Genomic DNA, 20,099 nt, shown 5'->3' on the forward strand with positions numbered 1-20,099 from the left:
CATAATTTCATTCCCGTCAGTCTCATCCAGTTGCTGCCATAGCAGGCACGTTCTAGCGCCAGCGTTCTCCCAGCTGCAGCTTGCTGCGGAGGTCGGGGTTTGTCAGAGGAGAGGTGCCCGCAGCGCGGCCGGCTTGTCCGGCGTGCCGGGCAGAGCTGCGGCCTACCTGCGGGCTTACCAAAACCGCCCAGCCGCCCGCGGCACCGCAGGACCTGCCTGGAAACCTCTACCTGCCTGTAAAAAGAGGGATGAAAAGGACCACTGCGGATCACCGACCCTACTCGATTTCCAACCTTTAAGGTCCCATCCCCCACAGGCGTTCCAACCAACACCTCCTCATCCCCGCAGCCCGGCCCCCTCGGCACGCACGCCGAGGCCACTGCGCACGCGCCGCGCCGCCGCGAGACTGCGCATGCTCAGAACCGCCCGGGACAGGGCGGAAGCGCCGCCGTTCCAACCCACCTCGTGTGGCACTGCGCATGCGCGGAAGGGGGACAGTGCCCATCGGCCGCCGCGGCACTGCGTGGCGGGCAGTGCGCATGCGTAGTATGTGGCGCAGAGGTTTGAACTGCGGGGCGGTTGGAGCTGGCGCTGGCGGGAGGTAACTGTGACGGGGGCGGCTTCTCCCCCGGGGCGAGGGGCCCTTGCTGCCGCTCCTGGGGCTCCGGAGCTGGCGTGCCTGAGTGCGGCAGTGGAGCTGGGCCCGGAGGGCCTCGGCTCCCTCCGTTCCCCTTAGGGCCGCTCCCCGCGTCAGGTGGCCAGAGCATCACAGAGGGCTCTGCGGGAGCGTCTGGGGAAAGCCGCTGTGGGGAGCTGGAGGGAGAATAGTGTGCGTGCGTCGGCTGGGGAGGAGGGGAAGGGATGTTCGTGCCAAATACCCGTGTGGAAATGTCTAGTACTGAAGAGCTGTGCAATGGTGGGTTTGCTGTTAGTAGGAACTGCTGTTCCAGCCTGTCTGTTAGTTCTGCTTTAAGGTCGGTGGTGCTCTCTTTCCCACCAAACCTTTCTGGTAGAACTCCTGCAAGACAACATAAAAAAAAAAAAAACCAGGTAGAGCGGGTGCTAAAGAATTTGTGAGAAAGCTGTTGTACTCCAGAGTGTGGTAACCGAGGACTGTTAGCTTGATCTGCTTCCTGAACCATTTACAGTGTGCTCAGGTGATTCAAGATGCAACAAGCAAGATTCCAGAGTGTTTGGGGTTTTCTGCAACTCTTACATGTCAGTCTAGCTCATGTTAATATAAACACAGTATAGTCGCTATCAGGAATTTTCACTGTTTTGAAGCATCTCAGTTATTGTTAGTCACTATCATGCAAAGCATCTTTGTGGGAGTACTGATGTGCTTGGTGTTGTCTTTTAATACTGAGGGGTACATTTCACCTGAAGTCAGTAGATTTCATTTGTAAATGTGAATGCCCTGTGTGTGTATATCAGTGTGTGCTTCAGAGGAGGTCTTGTGCTAGGTAGCCAGAGATTTGTTGTCAGTATGCTGCACAGGGAAGTTAGTGACAAACAAACCTACAGGAAAATAAGGATGATTCTAACATCTTAAGGAAGTGAGAGCTGAAGAGGGAGTATGAATTGAAAAATCATTCTGTTCTACTGTGTCAGGAAACCTGGAAAGCAAAAGATAGGCTCCAGCAATCCAGGGACATGCATGCATACTCTACCAAATCCAGGAAATTGTAGCAAAATTTCACATTAAATTTCCAGTAAAAAGTTGATCTCTCCAGCATATTGAGGAGAAAATGCCACCCAGAGCTAGGCAGTTTTGCAGTGTTGGTAGCTCTTGTGCTTCACTTGGAAGTTTACCAAAATTATATATTTTTTTCAATCCTAGCTGCTAGGTACAAAGGCTGCAGAAGAATCTAATTTTTGTAAAGTAGGATGATAAGTGTTTAGAGGATGATCCTCTAAAATCTGTGGATTACCTTGCAGGAGATCATGACCTCTTGACTGATTACATTGGCATACACAATACAAGTAATAAAACTGATAATGTGCAACATAAACTCAGAAGAAAATTGTTGATTGTGTTTTACTAACTTTCTGGTTATGTTAATTTTCAGATCAAAATACTGTATAAAATTTTATCAGATAATTTTTAAATTGAAAGGAGTTTGTGTTAATTTTTACTTGTGAATTTTTTCTTCCCTTTTTTAATGAAAGAAAATGGAATTTTGATCCACTGTTGTCTGTGCATCTTCTGAGTATATTGTCTGATCTTTTGGGGGGCAGGTGGCTCTAAATGATTTCCTCTGAAGTTACTCTGTTACGTTATGCAAGATCCCTCTAAAATCTGTTTGTCAGGAAAATAAATTTTTATTTTCTTGCAGGAAACTGTCTCTCTGATGTTCTTCAGCTGTTGGAGGTTGATCTGTTTTTTTGCCTCTTTGTAATGAAGGATTAGAACCCACATGACAAATGAGTAAAATTCTCCAGTCTCAGTTGTGAATCTGAAAAGATGCAGCGAAGACAGAGTTCTAAGACCCCAAAGCAGCCTCTGCAAGTTCACCATAAAAATCAAACTGATCTCTCTGCATGGCGAAAAGGAGGGAGAATTGACCTTGAAAAAAGTGTCCAGAATGATCAGTCTCCTAATGATCAGAAAAATGACAGCAAGCAAGACTCCCTTGAGCAAGCTTTGAGCTACTTTGAGAAAGGTAAGCGTAATTTTAAGGTTAGCTACCTAGGATTGAAAAGATAATAACTAATTTCTTAATAATAATAATAATAATAAATATCTAATTTTACCTGCTGTTTTTCCTCTTTCATGCCTGAGCTTTGTAATATTTCTTTAATGTCTTAAAAGGTTTTCCCCTTTCTGTTACTATGTAAAGAACCCAACAAAAAGGAATATGTGTAGGGACAGTTCAGAGAAGTTTAAAATAGTTCATTTTCAGTTCAAAAGTTGTTTCACCCTTTTGTTTGTTGTCTTTTTTTTTTCCTCCTAGTTCAAGACCGTGTTTCACTGAAAAAGAATGATGTTCTGCAGAAACACTTGAATACTGTGGAAAGCATTGCCCTGCAAAGAGGGTTACCCCCTGAAGGATTTGATGTATTGCTAAACGTGGCACTCAGTGGCAAACTTGGTAAAATGTTTATATACTGCTAGTGTGTCTTCTGTGAATGTATCTCTCCCCTCTAATCAAACCTGCTTGAGATAATGTGTTTATGGTGACTGTATTGTTAGGTACTTTAGCGTAAAATTAATCTTTCTGGCATGCTTCAGTGTAATTTCTGAGTTCATGCTAAAAATAACCTCAGTTCTTGCTACAGAGGAGTGATACACAGAAGAATATTATGGCTTGTTACAAATGTTTTTCGAAAAGCTCATTTCCTTTGTAATTGTAGGTCTCTGAAAGGCTTAAAGTGTGTCCTTAGCAACCATTGTGTCTTTTCCTTGTTGTAACTGTTTGTATAGGTTTCTTTTCCCCAAGATCAAAATAACTGAACAAACTGACATAGCTGTATTAGTGAAACTTGCTAAAATTAAAATGTGATCCTAACGATCAATTCAGCAGTGTCAGTGCAGCTCTCATGCTGCTTTCTTAGTAATGGTGGCCACCATTTATACTTCTAAATAATGAAATACTCAATGAAAAAACCCTAAACTTTCCCCTCCCTCCAACCCAAGAGGAACACGCAGGATTCTTTCCCCATTATGCAAGTATTTTAGTGCTTTTCTTGATTTAAAATTACTAGCTTATCTCTAGAACACTAATCTGTTGATGTTTGGCTGACAGTCATATACTCTTTTGCTGAAGGAATTGGTCGTTTAATATTACCAGAAATTTGTGTTACTTTTGGTTGTCTTGCCAAGAGTCTAGAGGCTATTTCAGTACTAAAATACTTGATATTCCATTTTCTTTCTTTAAGCTGGGAAGAAATATTTCTCATAATTTTTTGAGGTATAGGTAAGTCCCTACTAGATTCTTGTGCACTGTTACTTTAAGCAATGAAGGTCTGAATAATCTTGTCCAGAGGGAATTTTGACCTAAGCTGCAAAACCATATCAAAGACCCTGGTACATGAGCACCATCTTACTTTTTCGTTTGTTTTCCAGCTGATACAGTGAATACTCGTTTACTGAAGAGCCTGGTTCCAGCCTCAGTAATACCAGAAAATTCTGTGGTTTCATCTGTATCTTGGCTCTGTGTCAGCAAATGCTCAAGCAACATCCAGGTACCTTAGTAAATGTTTACAGTAGTTATTGCTTCTACACAGGAATGATGAGGACAGATTACTTTCAGGAAGCAAAAATCCTGAGGTTTTAATGTACAAGGTTCTTACATAAGATACTGTCATTTAGAAAGATTGGCAGAGGCACCCATTGCTGGAATGGCAGTGGGAACCTAGGAATACTTTTTAAGTATGAGTGGAAATTTGCAGTTCCTGCTTGTTTTGTGTCTCTGAATTCCTTAGGAATGGTTTCTCCACCAACATTTCTCTGAAATACTTCAGCAAATACTTCATTCTTCACCAACTTCAGCAAGGTATCCCTTAGGTTCTGTGTACCTGGGCCGTGGCAATATAACTTAATGTTAGCAAAACAGTCCTTTCATCTTCACGTAGTCTGCTCAAAGGTTTACGTCACAGAATCATTTAGTTTGGAAAAGACCCTTAAGATCGAGTCCAACTGTAAACCTAACACTGCGAAGTCCACCACTAAACCATGTCCCTAAGCACCACTTCTACACGTCTTTTAAATACCTGCAGGGATGGTGACTCAACCACTTCCCTGGGCAGCCTGTTCCAGTGCTTGATAACCCTTTTGGTGAAGAAATTTTTCCTAATATCCAATCTAAGCCCCGCCTGGTGCAACTTGAGGCCATTTCCTCTTGTCCTATCACTTGCTACTTGGGAGAAGAGACTGACACCCACCTTGCTACAACCTCCTTTTAAGTAGTTGTAGAGAGCGATAAGGTCTCCCCTGAGCCTCCTTTTCTCCAGACTAAACAACCCCAGTTCCCTCAGCCGCACCTCATCAGACTTGTGTCCTAGCCTCTTCACCAGCTTTGTTGCTCTTCTTTGGACATGCTCCAGCATCTCAATGTCTTTCTTGTAGTGAGGGGCCCTCAGATCCTATCTGAGGGTTAGCATGTATTCAGAACTGAGCTGCTTTTTCTCTTCTGATGTGGCAGTTGGTGCCCTTGGCAGGCTTTCTTCCACAGCTGAATTATCCCTGTTCATCTGTAGCTATCTGGTTGTCCTTGAGAGTGGAATGTATCCTTAATGATTGTGTCTCTTAAATTGGCTAGTGACTGGTCTGTTTTGCTTTTGCCCATCATTTAATGTAATATGGCTTTTTTCCTATCTGCAGCTGCTTTTTTTAAGATGGCTGATCACAGTGTTTGACTTCATTGATCACAAGGAACAACTTCATGCCCTCTATGGTTTCTTCTTTTCCTTCCTGCAAGATGAGAAGATGGTAAGGAGAGCTGAAGAATATACGGAATTGACAAAATAAACCTAAAAGTTCATTAGTAGTATGCATATTAGTGCTAGAATTTAGTCTGTAGTAGCTGTTGGTTAGAGACCATTTTCTGATGGCTGTAATTTATTTTCTAAGATTGCTGGGTAATTTAGGTTCAGAAACAGGGAAGTACTGTAAGATTATTTTAGTTTCAGTGCTGTGGTCTGGTTGTTTAAACATGTTTCCAAGAACTGCTATTCTGCATCACAAACAGAGTGACAGTATATGCTGTCTAAATTCCCAAACTATGATGCTGCAGTCTCTTGGATTGCTTTTGATGTCAGACATCAGCAGGTGAAGTCTCCCACTCCTGGGGAGAAACTGACTTGCATACCTTGGGCAAAAAGAAAAAAACCTTTTAGAGCAATGTTTATTTAAAAGTGAGAAACTCTAAATGCTGTTCTACTCTAATTGATTTGAAATGTAGCTTAAATGAGAACAAGCAATCAGGAGATTTCTGCTATATGGCAACTGTAAAGTCCAGGTGCTGGAATATTGAAGTGTTTGGATTCAGTTCATATTAAGATGGTCTTGGCAGTCATGTTAGATATGAAATTGTTAATATTCTTTCAGTTTAGGATATTTTGTGGTTAAGACTTTTAAAGTTCCCGAAGTTCTGAGTTGTATTTCTTGCAAAGTTTTTAATGGGTTTAGGTTAACTTTAATTATAATTTTTTCATAAAACTGGATTTAAGTTCTTACTGTTTAAAATGGCATTTTCAGGCATGATGGGCCAATTCAAAAGTGCAGCAGAGTTGGTGTGAAACTAATTTAAGACCCTTACAGCCTCAACTGTAGTTAGAAGCTCTAATAAATTATTTTGATTCAAAGGTGCCTTTCTTTTTGAAAATGTAATTGTCCTTTCACTGCTGACTCCTGAAATGTTCCAGAAAACAAGATCAAAGCTCACTGAATAGCTTGATTACTATAGGGACTGCTCATAGTGCCGGTAATGTTTCTAAATAAAATTGACATATGTGATGTAAAAAACATGCTGCTTCCTAAGGGAAGTAAGGTATGCTCTGCCCCAAGTATGCTCTGCCCCAATGGGGATGCAGTGATGACTTGAGGCAGCCAACTGAATGAAACAATATTAGCTTGTGAAGCCTGTATGTTGCTTTTAGCGTATCCTGGTTAGTAGGCTGCACCAGCTGGATAGTTCATTGCTGCCTTTTCCTTGCAGTGCCCCTATGTCTGCCACCTGCTCTACCTGCTGACCAGGAAAGAAAGCGGTGAGTCTATCCAATTGTATGAGATGGAACACCATTTTGTTTCTTATTCTGTTTGCTTTTCTTCTGACAGAGCTAACACAATGAGTAGCCAATATAGTGCTTCTAAGGCAAGGAAGCATGAGTGGTAGTTCAGCCTGATTTGTGTAACACTTTCTGAATTGGAAACCTGTCTATTAGCCTAGAAATAAAACTGACTGGTTCTGCTTGCTTTGCCATGACTTTCTATAATAAAAGTGATATTGCATTTTTGCTGAAATGTCTTATACAGTGGTTTGTAAATCCATTATGTTCTTAATTGTATTTCCAGTCAAGCCTTTTCGGATTAGGAGACTGCTTGACCTCCAAGCAAAAATGGTGAGTCGATTTCAAATCTTGTAGAGTTTGAACTGTGGTTAATAATGCAGCTTGTAAGACTGCAGGATGGAGAAGAGTGGCTAGTGTCTCTCAGGACAGGGTTAGACTTGGAATTGTAAGTTGTAGTCTTTGTAGCATCGGGCCTTGTCTATCTTGCATGTGCATCCTTAATTTTCATTTGTGTTTTGTGAACCCATGCTATGACATGCACAAACCTATATGTTTATGGCTAAGTGTGGTAAAATCTCTGAAGCAAGGGGCAGCTTCATTTATCTATTACCATCTTTAATTTTCTATTAATCTTCCTTTTTCATGTGGTATCAAAAATGACTGAGAAATATAAGATTTTAGAGGATCTTGCTCCCTTTTTTGTAAGAAAAAACTGTAGCTATAATAATATGTTTTTGGAGCATTTAGACAGTAGAAGACACTATTTTTCATAGTTTTGATTGTTAAATTCCTTTTTATTAGAGTTATGACTACAGAAAGTTCCTTCTTCAATCCTTTTCCTATGGTATTTAATTGACACAGTTTCTGTTCTTTAATTTTCAGTTGTTCATCTATGGTTACTTACTGACATGTAGCTTTAGAAAGCTTTTAGTAATCACTGGGGTTTTTTTGCTTCCAGAATACAGTATTCAGTTTCCATATTTAAAACATACCCCACATGTTTTTCCTCCTGTTCTGCTATTTGACAGGGAATGCAGTCTCATCTGCAGGCTCTACTGTCTCTTTACAAACTCTTCTGTCCTGAGCTCGTGACCATAACCCTTCCTGGGAAAATGAAGGTAAGGAATTAGATTTAATCTATTTGGAACCAGTACTTACAGCAGTATTTGTACCAAGCTTTCCATTTAAGCCATAGCATGATTTAGTGGTGAAGATTAATTCTATTTCCTCTTTTCACTGAGTAAAATCAGGTTTAGAAGAGGATTCCTTGCCTTGCATTTTGTTTCCTCTTCAGCACAATAAGATGATTTGGAATGGAATGGCATCTACCTTTATCCTTATAAGGATTACTTTAATCCTCCTTTTGGTGTTCTTGCTGGTTTTGACTTGTTTCACACAATGTTAAGTTCTTCAAGAAACAAACTGTCTTATTTGTACAAGGCATTGTCCAAATTGCTGACTTTCTCAAGTACAAATAACAATGGAAGTTAGTAACTTCCCACTTGGAAAGTCTATGTCATAGGAAAGAGAAGAAAAGTGGGGAAAAATGCGGTAAGCTGATTTGTCAGAGCCTCAAGGTAACAGCAAAAAATATGACTCCGCTTTTAGAGAGGCCTGCATGTATGCTTAGCCCTTTGACCAAGTAGAATATATGTAGCAGAAACTGAATATGTAACAGAAAATAGCAGCAGGTGAGACCTAAATTCTGCAGCAAATTTTCTTTTGGTACTTCATTGGGATAGACTTAAGGTTTGTTTGGGTTTTTTTTAGAAGAGACATTTAATGTATTTTTTAGAAGAGACATTTAATGTATTTTTTAGAAGAGACATTTAATGTATTTTTTAGAAGAGACATTTAATGTATTTTTTAGAAGAGACATTTAATGTATTTTTTAGAAGAGACATTTAATGTATTTTTTAGAAGAGACATTTAATGTAGTCAAGTTGTGTTTCTATAAAAGAAAATTTGTTTTATTTCAGTCTGCTTGTGTACTTACATTGCTCTCTAAATTTATACTTTGCATTGTGCTGCACAGTCATCTTTTGGATAATTTACATTTTTTGGCATGCACAGAAGTGAAGTAAATAACTAGCAACTAAAACCCAAATACATCTTCAACTGTTTTTATGAACACACTGTGTTAACTTGTATAAAAAAAGCTTGATTACCTAGGCCAAAACCAATCTGAATACTTTTGTGATGGTTTGGAACTTGATTAGGATTTAAAGACTGATTGCAATTGAAGTGACAAAAAGTAAGTTTTGTGCAGAAAAGGTGCTGGGTTCATTTTTCCAGTCTTCTTTTTAGCTGTAGTATCTACATTAATTTGAGAATTCGATTACTTATTGAATTGTTCTGTTTGGCAGGATATCACTGATGCTGAATTTGGGAAGTTTTCCTAGTAACTTGCATAAGCATACCTTGGTCATGTTTTATTTTAATGTATACTTGAGATTTACTCTATGAATTGATGATTGATCTGAATGAGGATTATAAATCAGAAGTGTTGGAGATCCCTTCTGAAAAAGGGGACATCATTTCAGAAGGAAATAAAAGCATAACTGTTGAACTATAGTCAGAAAGTTATGAAACTGAGGAATGATGAGAGTTCTGTGCTGTGAAAAGCTAGCCTCTTGATCTGTCAAGCAGAGTTGAGTGTATATATATATCACTGTGGTGACATTTATCAGGATAGAAACTGATCTTTCTGTCGCTTATGTCTTAGTTTGGCTTCTTGCATAGATGTCTGATTTATGTTTTCAGACTTACTTCAAGAATTCAGAGGGCCCATGGAAAGCAGCAATCAACACAGTAAGGAGAAGAAACCAGGAAAACTCTCCAGTGTCCCAGCTGCTGTTTTTAGGCACAGCTCAACCTCAGTCACGAAAAAGGGTAAGTTATGGGCCTAAGGTAGACCCGAGAAGGTGCCAAGCATCTGTTTTCATTACGAATACTGGCAAATAATGGGAGTCAGGCTTTATTTCAGCACTGGGAAGGGTGGAGTAGCTATATAGAAATGCAGCATTCCCGTTGTAATGAAAGCCTGGATACCTTTTTTGCAAAACAAGGTCTTTATGGGAACGCTGGTCACAAGTGCACTTGATTGCATTGGAAACAGAGTCATTGCTATTCATTTGTATTTCTTTTCTACAGAAATGGAATACCCAGTTGATTATACCTGCAAGCAGTACAAACCAAAATAATTTAGAAGAGGACAGGGAAAAGAACCATGTTGATTTGTACAGTACGAATGAGTCTTTTCCAGTGGAGCAGCTGCAGACCTTTTCTCAGCTCCTACAAAATATCCACCATCTAGAGGTGAGTTTCAGGAAGGTCTTGGTAAGCTCACTGAATGTTTTGAGAGATCAAAGGATATTCCTGTATGCCCTCTTTATATATGAATAGTGTGTGGGCTACATAGTTCTGACAGAGCATCTAGTCCTACCTGAGGGTGATGAATGAGTCCTGGAGATGGCCTTGTTTCTGGTAAAAGGATTGGGCAACTCTGATAGAATGAGATTCTCTGGCAATTTGCTGATGTAAATACTGAATAACTCTTTTCTTGATTTCTCTTGCAGTTTCCTTCCCAGATGGGTTCAGTGCTAACAAACCCTTTATTGCTTCACTACATGAATTGCATCAAAGATGAATCTATTTACCTGAGGCTCTACTATTGGATGGGCCAGACTCTTCAGGAAGGTAGGAATTTAGTATTACCTTGCATGGTAGGGAGGTAAAGGGTGTCTGAGGATTTTCACATTTCAATACTGGTACTTTGCTATTTAGATTTATAGTGATAATCCCATAGTGTTAAAACAACTACTGGAGGAGAACTGAATTTTGTTTCTGATTGTGCTTATTCTTGCTGTGCCCATATTCAAATACAGTATTCTCTCCTCTTTAGAATGCACCTGGTGTGTGGCTGATAATAACCGATATGAAGAAGAATTCAAGGACTTCCTAGAAACTGTCTACAAGACAGAGTGTTTCTTACAGGTAGGTGCCTGTTTTGTAGAAGCCAAGGGTTTAATGAAGTCTTCCCTTAAAGTACTTTTGAGACCTACCTGTTTCCTTATCTCTGAGAAGTGACAGTGTCTCAAGTAATAAAAATACATATTCCTGTAGCAAGTCAATATTCTGGAGATGGCCTTGTTTTCTGCAGGAAAGATAATTTGAGAATGATACTGAGAATGATAATTTTAATGTCCTGGTGAATTGTATGGCAGGAAGGAGGTATAAGCCTCTTTCTTCCTCCAGGGTGAAGTGAGCATAGCAAGGTGCAGGCATATGAGATGAGTTTTTGAATGTTCATCTTCTGCTTTGTAGGAGGGATTTTCTTCCTGTGAAGAGTTCCTGTACAGGAGCCTTCCTCTCTGGGATGGCTTCTGCTGCCGATCACAAATCCTCAGACTTGTGAGTTGGATTCCCCTCAGCAGCTTCTCTGGTATGTGTTGCAGATCCTTTGGGTGAGGCTGGACAGTGTCTGATCTTGGGGGATAGGATTTGTGCACAGATATGCTGCTTTCTCATTTGTTTCAGAAATGAAGTCACATCTCTATGATCCCCTGGCACAGCTCTTTTTCACATCGTCCCTTTACTTTAAGGTAATTTAAGTGAGTTCAGTGGCTTTTTACTTCTAGTTGATATTGCTATCTACACTTGTGTTAGGTGTAGCAGTCTGAGGGATTGTATAAGAGTGGTCTTTTGGGGAAGTCTGTGCCCAAATGAGGGTAAAAGACATACTTACAACGTAAATTCTTTGGGAATTTGAGTGCCTTTAAGATACTTTATTTTTTGACTGGAATTAAATTGGGGCACTGGAAATAAAAAGTACTGATAGTGTACAAGACAATAGTTGGTTTGCTTTATTGCAGTTTTAACTCAGTATTTGAAACTTGCATTTTCCAGGAAAAGCTATGTAATGCATACATTCAGTTCAAGGGGACATGCAATTATCTCACTGCTCTTTGTGGTCCTGAGAAACTCTTTATATCTTTCCTTGTATATGTCAATTCTCATGGCATTTTTCGTTTGTAGTATTCACTTATGTAAATTGTCATCAACTTGTTTTCTTTCTACCTCTTGCAGTGCAGTGTTCTTGAGAGCCTGAAAGAGCTGTTGCAGAACTGGTTAAACTGGCACGTAATTCATCTGGATTCAGAGTCTGATTCTCAAGTCTATTCTTTGTAAGTTTGTCTGAAATAAATGCAATAGTGTTTTGTGCATTGTTCACTAGTGTGTTTAGATATATATTCTAGCCCTATTACCTAGCATAAAGACTGACTAGAAGGTTAAATAACGCTGTAATGTTTCTGCTATGTTGTAAGCTACCTTGTCAATCCTGTTCTTTCTCTCTCTTTAAAAGTGTTTCTATTGACACTGAAAATTGAAATGTCCAGAAGTCAAAACCCTTGTAACACTGGCAGCTGGGTCGTGTTTGTAATGATGTTGGTAATAATATGTTACTGGGTATACTGAAGAACAAATGCATGCTGCTGAATGCTTGGTGGGGCAGAAGGATAAACTTCAATTTCTTTTTTACCACTTTTCCTTTTTACCATTTGCAAAGAGGTGTATATCCTAATGTTGCGTTATGTCATTGCTGCAGGAATACCACCCTTTCTGGACTAGTAAACGTGGTGGCTGAACTGATCCACTTTGTTGGATGGATCTCTACTGCTGCATTGCGTTTGGAAAACAATCCTACTTTCTTGCTGTACTTCATCCTGGATTTCTATGAGACCGTATGTATCGCATTCATTTTGCCTTTCAAAATCCTCAGCCTCTAAGGCTGTTTGCATTTTTTAAGCTAGAGCATGAAAACACCTTCCTTATTATAGTTTACAGAACTTTGTGATTAAATGCAAGAATGTTCCAAATACTTGGTAGATCTGCAGGTGATAGCTGCTGCTGTTGCATCCATAGGCAGAACTAAATATGCTACTAGAAAGTGGTTGCTTTTAAGTCAGAGGTGAACTGTGGAAGCGGAAGTAACAATATGGCATGACATGCTTTTTTAATGTTAATTTATAGAAAAGAGCAATGTTCAGTTCAATTTCAAAAAACATATCCTGATTTTTTCCTTAAATGTTCCCTTAAAAAATGAATTTTTTTCCCGAGTTTGTCCTGTAGACAAACTAAGCGGCATCAAATAGGCTTAAGCCTATACTCTAGCTTCCTCACATCCTCTCTGTAGATGTGCTTACTGCCATTTGAACTCCAGCCATGCTGTTGTTGTTCCTACAATTGGGATAAAATTGTGAAGAGTTGAAAAAACAGTGATAGTTCTGGGATCTACTTGTAACTAAAATGTCCATTAAAAATGCACAAAACTAATGGGCAACAATATTTGCATAAGACAGTGTGTTTAAAATAAGTAAATGTTCATTTTATGAGAATATACAGAGAATCATGCACACTTCAATATATGATTATTGGTGCTCTAGTAGACAACTAGGATTTGAATTTTTTCTTGACGTTTTGCTTATGTATTCAAAACTCTAGAGATTTCTAAAATCATGCAGCTGAGATATTAAGAAAAGAGTCTAGGTTTCTGAACATACCAGTAATTCAGTTACATACAAATACCTGCCTATACCTTACATGGTATAGCTGTACTGAGGGCAAGAGGAAAGGTGAAGGTCTGGCAAACAATCTTTAGTGAAAAGTCTGTTATGCGATTAGGGGAAAGAGTCCTAAAACAATTGTTGTACCTAATTTAACAAAATGTAAAAAGTATCCATCTTCGGGATGGTGGGCTGTCACAGCTTAATTGTTTATGGTCTGAGCTGTAGTAACTAGATATGTGTATGCTTAGACCAGTACTCTTCTGAAAATGATGCATACCTTCCTGAAGAGCATGCCTTCGGGAATAGTTACTGTGGCTAAGCTATAGATGACAGTAATGTGTTAAGTTACAGCAATATTGCTTTCAATTGTTTATCCATACTTTAAGATTGTCATTATAGCTGAAGATCTTGTTAAATCTGCAGAAATCTTAAAATGTCTTTTTTACTTGAAACTCAACCTTAAATTCTAAACATGAGTCTGATAATAAACCCATGTTTTATGGCCATATCATCTTTTCTTAGAGCAAAGCTTTATCATGTGTTCATGCAATTCCAGCAAGATTTAAATAGAAAGATAGAAATAGAAAGATTTAATTTCCCACTTGGAAGAGATGTATGGTCTGTTTGCCTTGCTGGTATCAGCAAACCAGGCTAGGAACAAGGTCAGGTCTAGTGCAATCCCAGCTACATATGTTGGAATGATCTAAAAGATCAGAAAAAAATGGCTGCTGCTTTTTTACAGGGATCTGGGTAGATTTGACTCAGCAAGTAACCATGTCAAAACATATGGTATACCTAAACAGTTGAAGCAGAGACTGAGATATGAACTCATGAATATGTCTCATACTGAGAGGGGAAACAAATGGAATTGCTTCACCCTGGCCTTCCCTCCTAGGTGAAGTTGATGGAGCTGGCTGGAATGCAATGTCATGCTCTCTTTTGCTCTTAGATGCTTTGGGGTTTGTTAATGGCAGTAGTAATCTGCCTGGATTTGCTTTGCTCCTGCAGGTGTGTGACATGTATCTGAGGTACAATCTGCCTTTGTTGATAATGCCTCCTGCTGGAGTTTTCTACCCAGCACTTCTCAGCATGGATTCTGTCAGCTTGAATCAGCTCTGCTACATTATGTACAGGTACTACAAATGGTGTGGGCTGTAGGGACCTCGTCTTCTCTTTCAGTCTTTTGGAAATTAAATTACTTTGGTGTAAAATCTGAAACATACTTTTTCTTACAATGCAAGGCAAAGGTGAAAGCTCCAGTTGTGCCCAGCTTTCATGATACAGGATTTTATAGCTGTAGTTCCTACTCTCTTTTTTTCATTCTGTTATCCAAAATAGCAAGATTCTGACCTCTTTGCTACTATTATTTCTGTATCTTTGATATGTAAAGGAAGGAGTTCCCATATTGTTTTGAAAGAACTTAAGTCAGCCAACTGGAATCACTAGTAGTGAACTATAGTACTTCTCACTCCTGTGCTTTGACCAGTAGACTTGAGCTTTTCCGTACAAATTCTGTAATGTGCTGAGTAGGAAGCACTTCTGCCACCTCCAAATTCTGTGGGAATTTGGGACTGCCTCGTGCTGCCTGCGGGTCCAAAGACAGCACTGTTTAGCTCTCTGCAGGATCCACCAACATGGCTACTGTTCTTGGCCTTGTTAGTTCCAGTGGTTGCATGTGAGAAGAAGAGTAGCCAATTGCTGACAGCTGCCACAGGGCTCTCCATGTGGCTTTTTCTCTGAGGAGTCTGCAGAGTAATTAACATGACAGGATGGTCTCTGGGAAATAAGAGGAGCTAGTGCATATTATATAGAACAACTGTCAAGTTGCATTACTTCCAGTGGCTTCTGTTTCTCTGTTTAGTGAATGAAAGCCTCCCTTCTTAAAAATACCCTGCATTTTTCTGCTGATTTTAAGGCTGTATGTCAATTCTTGCATATTGCCTTTATGAAGGTGACTGTCCCAGGCAAACTGGTCATGTCTTAATCATTTAAGAGATTAATATTATTGGGTGTCTTGCTGCTCTGCCTGGAAAGGGTGGGCCTATGCCAAGTGATAAAGTCTTTGAATTCTTTTTCATGTCTCTTTTTTACCAATCAAGTTTGATGATCTCTCTTGTGGAGGAAATAAACTTTCTTAATACATTCCTCCAGCTTTTTTCAACACTGGTAGGCAGTAAAAATTTACAGGCACCTAACTTTCTCTTTTGTTTGCTTTTTCAGGTATCGAACCAACTTAGTGGCTGCAAAACAAAATGAGCTGAGTAAAAAGGTATTGTGGACAAATCTGCCATGTGCTAGAACGGACCTTAGCAAGGAGTTGGGTTGAATGCCAGAGGAGATGTTCTGACGGCATTCTTTTAAGGACTGGAGGGAGCACTCAGCTTCTTTGAGGATGCTATTTATCGATTTGTTTTCTTGTCCCTCAGAAAATACTGCAATTCAAGTTCAGTAGCCAGACATACCAAGAGTACAACCAGTACATAATAGCTATGGTGGGTTGTCTGTGGACATCCAGTGCATTCCAGAAGGATATTCATCCTCAGGGTCTTCGTATGGATGATGAACTGCTGAAGAAAACCACAGTGCAGGAATTCAAAACCAGTTTTAACATTGTCTACCACCCAGCCATGATGGGCTATGCTGTCCTCTTCCTGCAGCAGGTAATGGTGTAAGCCAACATTTGGGCCTTTGGCAGCACCAGATGTTCTGTCTTGACAGTTCCTCTAGAGAAGTCTCTCTCAGTGTACTGGCTGACTTGTAAAGTCAACTGAGCTTTCAAAAGGTGGTATGGCATTCTGTGTTTGTGTCAGATCAGTAGCACAATTTCAGTAGTCTTTGTTTGCATGGTATGAAAGCATGAATGTAATGGTTTTACATGTGAATTTGTGCTTATGATCATTTTGAGGATAGAACTAAAATAGCTAAATAGTGAAATAAATGGCTAATTCAGTAAAAGCTTCCCAGTAATACATCTTGCCCCACAAAATATGGAGCATGACCTAAACATTTGAACTCCAGAAAGTCAAGAAATATGTAGTTAAATTGTATACAGGTGCGCACAGTAGAACTTTTAGCAGTGCTTTCTGGCTCTTGCAGTAGCTTTGGAGAATGGCTTATTAAAAAAGAAATACAAGTAGCTACTTCAATACAGAAGTAAGATAATATGGTGCTGTCTTTTATTGTCTGATAGGAGTTCTGCAAGTAGTCTTGAATTCCGGGTGCCATCATGTGTTCAATGCAGCTACTGAATAGTGGAGGGAGCAGCTTGCCAGAGTTGTTATTGTTCCGAGATGTGCATGCTGCTCTGAGAAATCAGGTCTTGTAGGCTATCCAAGGGGTGCACAAAGATGCCATTTTCTTGTGAGGAATGCTGGCAGACTGAAGGCGTGCGTAGGCAGGGCTCCTGGAATGAAGCAAGGGAAACCTGAGGTTAAAGTTGAAGCAAAGAATGCTGATTAAGAACACTTCACAAATTTGCCTTCGTTTATATACTCATTGTCAGTGTCCTGAATCTAGGTATTTTGTCTCTTACTGCTGATTAAACCCAAGTTTTGTCTTTGACAGAGGAGGCTATTTTATTTTTGTTATATACAACTTCTTTTCTTTGGTCTTTCTGCTGTTGTAGCAGGATTAGTTTTTTTGTCTCTTTTGTCTAGATCCTTTCCGTTCTGAGAAAACCAAAACAAAACAAACCCCCCAAAACCCAACCAAACCAAAACCTTCTGTTGGAGAATTTTTGCATTCTTCCTACTGCAGAACCAAGAAAGAGATTTTGCAGTGCCATCTTCTCTTAAGCACTTCAGTGCTGAGCACCAGAGGGCACTGCTCTGCAGCAAACTCGGAGAACACAAGCTAAATGTCACACATCTAAATGTCAGTAGGTTCTCTCCTCATGCTCTTTCTCATTGTTGGGAATTATCTGTCTTAATGTTTTGAAGGGGTAGCTTTTACACTGTAGAGAGACAATGGTTAAAGATACCTATAAACATTCTCTGTTGCTATCCAGTAATGCTGCAGCACAGGGCAAGAGGGTCTCCACATTACCTTGCTACTTGTGGACACAGTATGATGCTGGAAGCCCATTCTGAAGCATGATTAATAATCTCTGAATTTCTTTGCACACCTGCAATTCCTGAGTTAGGAGGGGACTAAGCAGAGGCCCAGCAACTCTGGACATACTTTTTATCTGACTTGATGCTGTTTTTATTCCCTCTCCTTAAGGCTTGGCCAGATGATACGACTTTTAACTTCAGTTTAATTAAGGTAAGATTTCTTATTTTACTGAAGTGAAAATAGGCAATTTTCAGCAGCTATTTGGAAGAGGTTGAGGTGATAATCACCAATTCCACAAATGCTCTATAAAAATTTTGAAAGGGGAAAATTCCAGCTGTAGACTTTGGTTCAGTCTCTTAACAGGGCCAAGCATGAGGACATCAACATCTGATAAGTTATTATCTAGTCATCTGGGTAGTGGTCTGAGACTTTTATATATTTCTTCCACAAGTCAGTACAATATCAGGACAAGGCTGTTTATTGTTCTCTGTGGGCTCCAGAAAAAGTTATACTTTTGGTGTACTTGAAGCAGAATTTCTATTATTGTCCTGGTTTCAGCTGAGATAGAGTTAATTTTCTTTATAGTGGCTGGTATGGGGCTATGTTTTGGATTTGTGCTGAAAACAGTGTTGATAATACAGAGATGTTTTAGTTGTTGCTGCACTAGTCAAGGACTGTTCAGCTTCCCATGCTCTGCCAGGTGCAGAAGAAGCTGGGAGGGGACACAGCCAGGAGAGTTGATCCAAACTGACCAAAGGGCTATTCCATACCACATGACATCATGCTCAGTATATAAAGCTGGGGAAGAAGAAGGAAGGGGGGACATTTGGAGTGATTGGTGTTTGTCTTCCCAAGTAACCATTACGCGTGATGGAGCCCTGCTTTCCTGGAGATGGCTGAACACCTGCCTGCCCATGGGAAGGAGTGAATTAATTCCTTGCTTTGCTTCGCTTGCGTTCACGGCTTTTGCTTTACCATTTGACAATTATCAATGAACTTAATATTAAATTTCTGAGATGGATGTGTAGCTGAACAGGGATCCTCCACTGAGCAAGTACAGTGGCAGTTTGCTTCTTTTCCTGTATCACAGTGTACTTCAAACCTGATCTGGAGGAATCGCCATTAGTGATGGAAGGAAGGCTTTAATATCTTTGTTCATTTGGTTCCTGACATCTTCACTGTTGATCCAATAGACTTCGCTCCTTTTAGAACTGGGATTTATAAACATCTTCAGTATTAAAAAAAGATCATGATTTGTCATGTTCAAGCTAAGAATGTGTAATACATAAGTGAAAAGTTTGGGCATTTGGGAACAGGACGTGACCCTGTATACCTGTGGGTATTTGCAGACTAGGATGAACATTGTCAAACTGTGGAAGGCGATATTTGCAGACCTTTTCAGATTGGCCTAAGAAAGAGACAAAGCTATGTCCTGCACATCTGACTATTCTTTCTGTTTTTATAGGGAAAGAAGTGGAACTGGTATCTGGAATATCTCTATGCACAAGGTTTAAAGGGCCTGAAGGTCTTTATTGAAAGCAGCATCAATCGTGTTTCCCAGGCCTCTCACAGTAAAGCAGGGAATGTGCAAGTGTGACCTGGGACTCACTGGAGCCTTTTTATCATCTGGAACAGGAAAGCAAAATATAATGGACTGTGTCACTATCACTAATTCTTACTTCCTCAGAGGAAAGAAACAGAGCAATTACCCTTATCTGCATTTTTGTACTGACATCTATTTTAAGAAAGTGAAGACACGGAAGGAATGCTTAGGCTGGCTTGGTTCACTAACACTGAACCCCCTCTTGTCCCTGCTGAACTTCTCTGGTCTGAAGGTGCTGAGCTCATACGTTATATATCATCCACACTTTTCATCCTCGTTTTTCTCTGTTGGAGTATCTGCTTTGATTGAGAAACATTTTCCATCTCAAAACTGCAATGAGCAGTGCTGCTTCACTTAGGTCAGGGATCAACATTACTTATGTTTTGCCTTCCTCAACAGTAGGTAATGAGACACAATTTAATCAGCCTTTCAGGGATACTGTATATGTACTGGATTGGAGCACTACAAGTTTCCCAATTCCCTGTTGTACCATGTACATACTGGCTTTTAACAGGCTAACCAAACTGACCTTCCTGAACTTCATTTTCATTATGAAGCTTCCAAAAGAGACTTTTTGCTAACATTGCTTATGATGTTCTTCTAATGCAGCTGGAAAATTTTGTGCTCAGTTGATGGTTTATTGATGATTTGAGCCCTTGAACAATGTTGCCACCAGGTCACCATTTTCTATTGATAAGTGCAAATGTAGCTTTCCTTTTTGTGTTTTTAGCTCTGTACGTGTTGTATATTATACATGTACATATATATAATTTATATTCTGTGAAATGTTTCCAACATACCATTTTGAAGAAACTCTGCTACACAATGTATCTTCTCCTGTCATTTCATTTTAACTCTGAGTAGAAGTTGGGAGAAGCTGAACTCAGGTCTCCAAAATTTGAGTGAACTTTATTTCACTGCTGTAAAACGAGATTATAACCACTTGAAAGATGGGTCAGAGTATACTGAATTTTGCATTGTGAATCTGTACTTTGATCCAGTAAAGGAATCAGTCCTGAGAGTAACTCCAGAGCCACTAAGAATGTGTTTGGTTTCTTCATCCTCTCAAAATCAGATTGGCTCTAAATTGAGTACCATACTTCTCAGCTCAAATAGATGATCTGGTTAATATGTGTATATAT

The 20,099-nt window shown here is 39.8% G+C and overlaps 1 protein-coding gene across 2 annotated transcripts; it reads left to right on the forward strand.

The window, feature by feature from the left end:
• The first annotated feature begins 536 nt into the window (after positions 1-536).
• Positions 537-19,904, forward strand: CENPI (centromere protein I). 2 transcript variants are annotated; one of them, XM_072876788.1, is made up of 21 exons: positions 537-601; positions 2,337-2,663; positions 2,955-3,092; positions 4,067-4,185; positions 5,324-5,431; positions 6,660-6,708; positions 7,016-7,062; positions 7,761-7,850; positions 9,496-9,624; positions 9,886-10,050; positions 10,311-10,431; positions 10,637-10,728; positions 11,059-11,176; positions 11,272-11,336; positions 11,821-11,918; positions 12,341-12,476; positions 14,310-14,434; positions 15,522-15,570; positions 15,728-15,961; positions 17,523-17,564; positions 18,820-19,904. In XM_072876788.1, the coding sequence occupies exons 2-21, from the start codon at positions 2,465-2,467 to the stop codon at positions 18,949-18,951; spliced, it is 2,256 nt and encodes a 751-aa protein (XP_072732889.1). In that variant the 5' UTR covers positions 537-601; positions 2,337-2,464; the 3' UTR covers positions 18,952-19,904. The 2 variants fall into 2 exon arrangements, with proteins under 2 accessions (XP_072732889.1, XP_072732890.1); XM_072876789.1 differs by having other exon boundaries at positions 539-601; positions 2,405-2,663.
• Positions 19,905-20,099: the final 195 nt, after the last annotated feature.

The sequence above is a fragment of the Ciconia boyciana genome, chromosome 12 (genome assembly GCF_034638445.1).
Source record: "Ciconia boyciana chromosome 12, ASM3463844v1, whole genome shotgun sequence".
Classification (NCBI taxonomy): Eukaryota; Metazoa; Chordata; class Aves; order Ciconiiformes; family Ciconiidae; genus Ciconia; species Ciconia boyciana.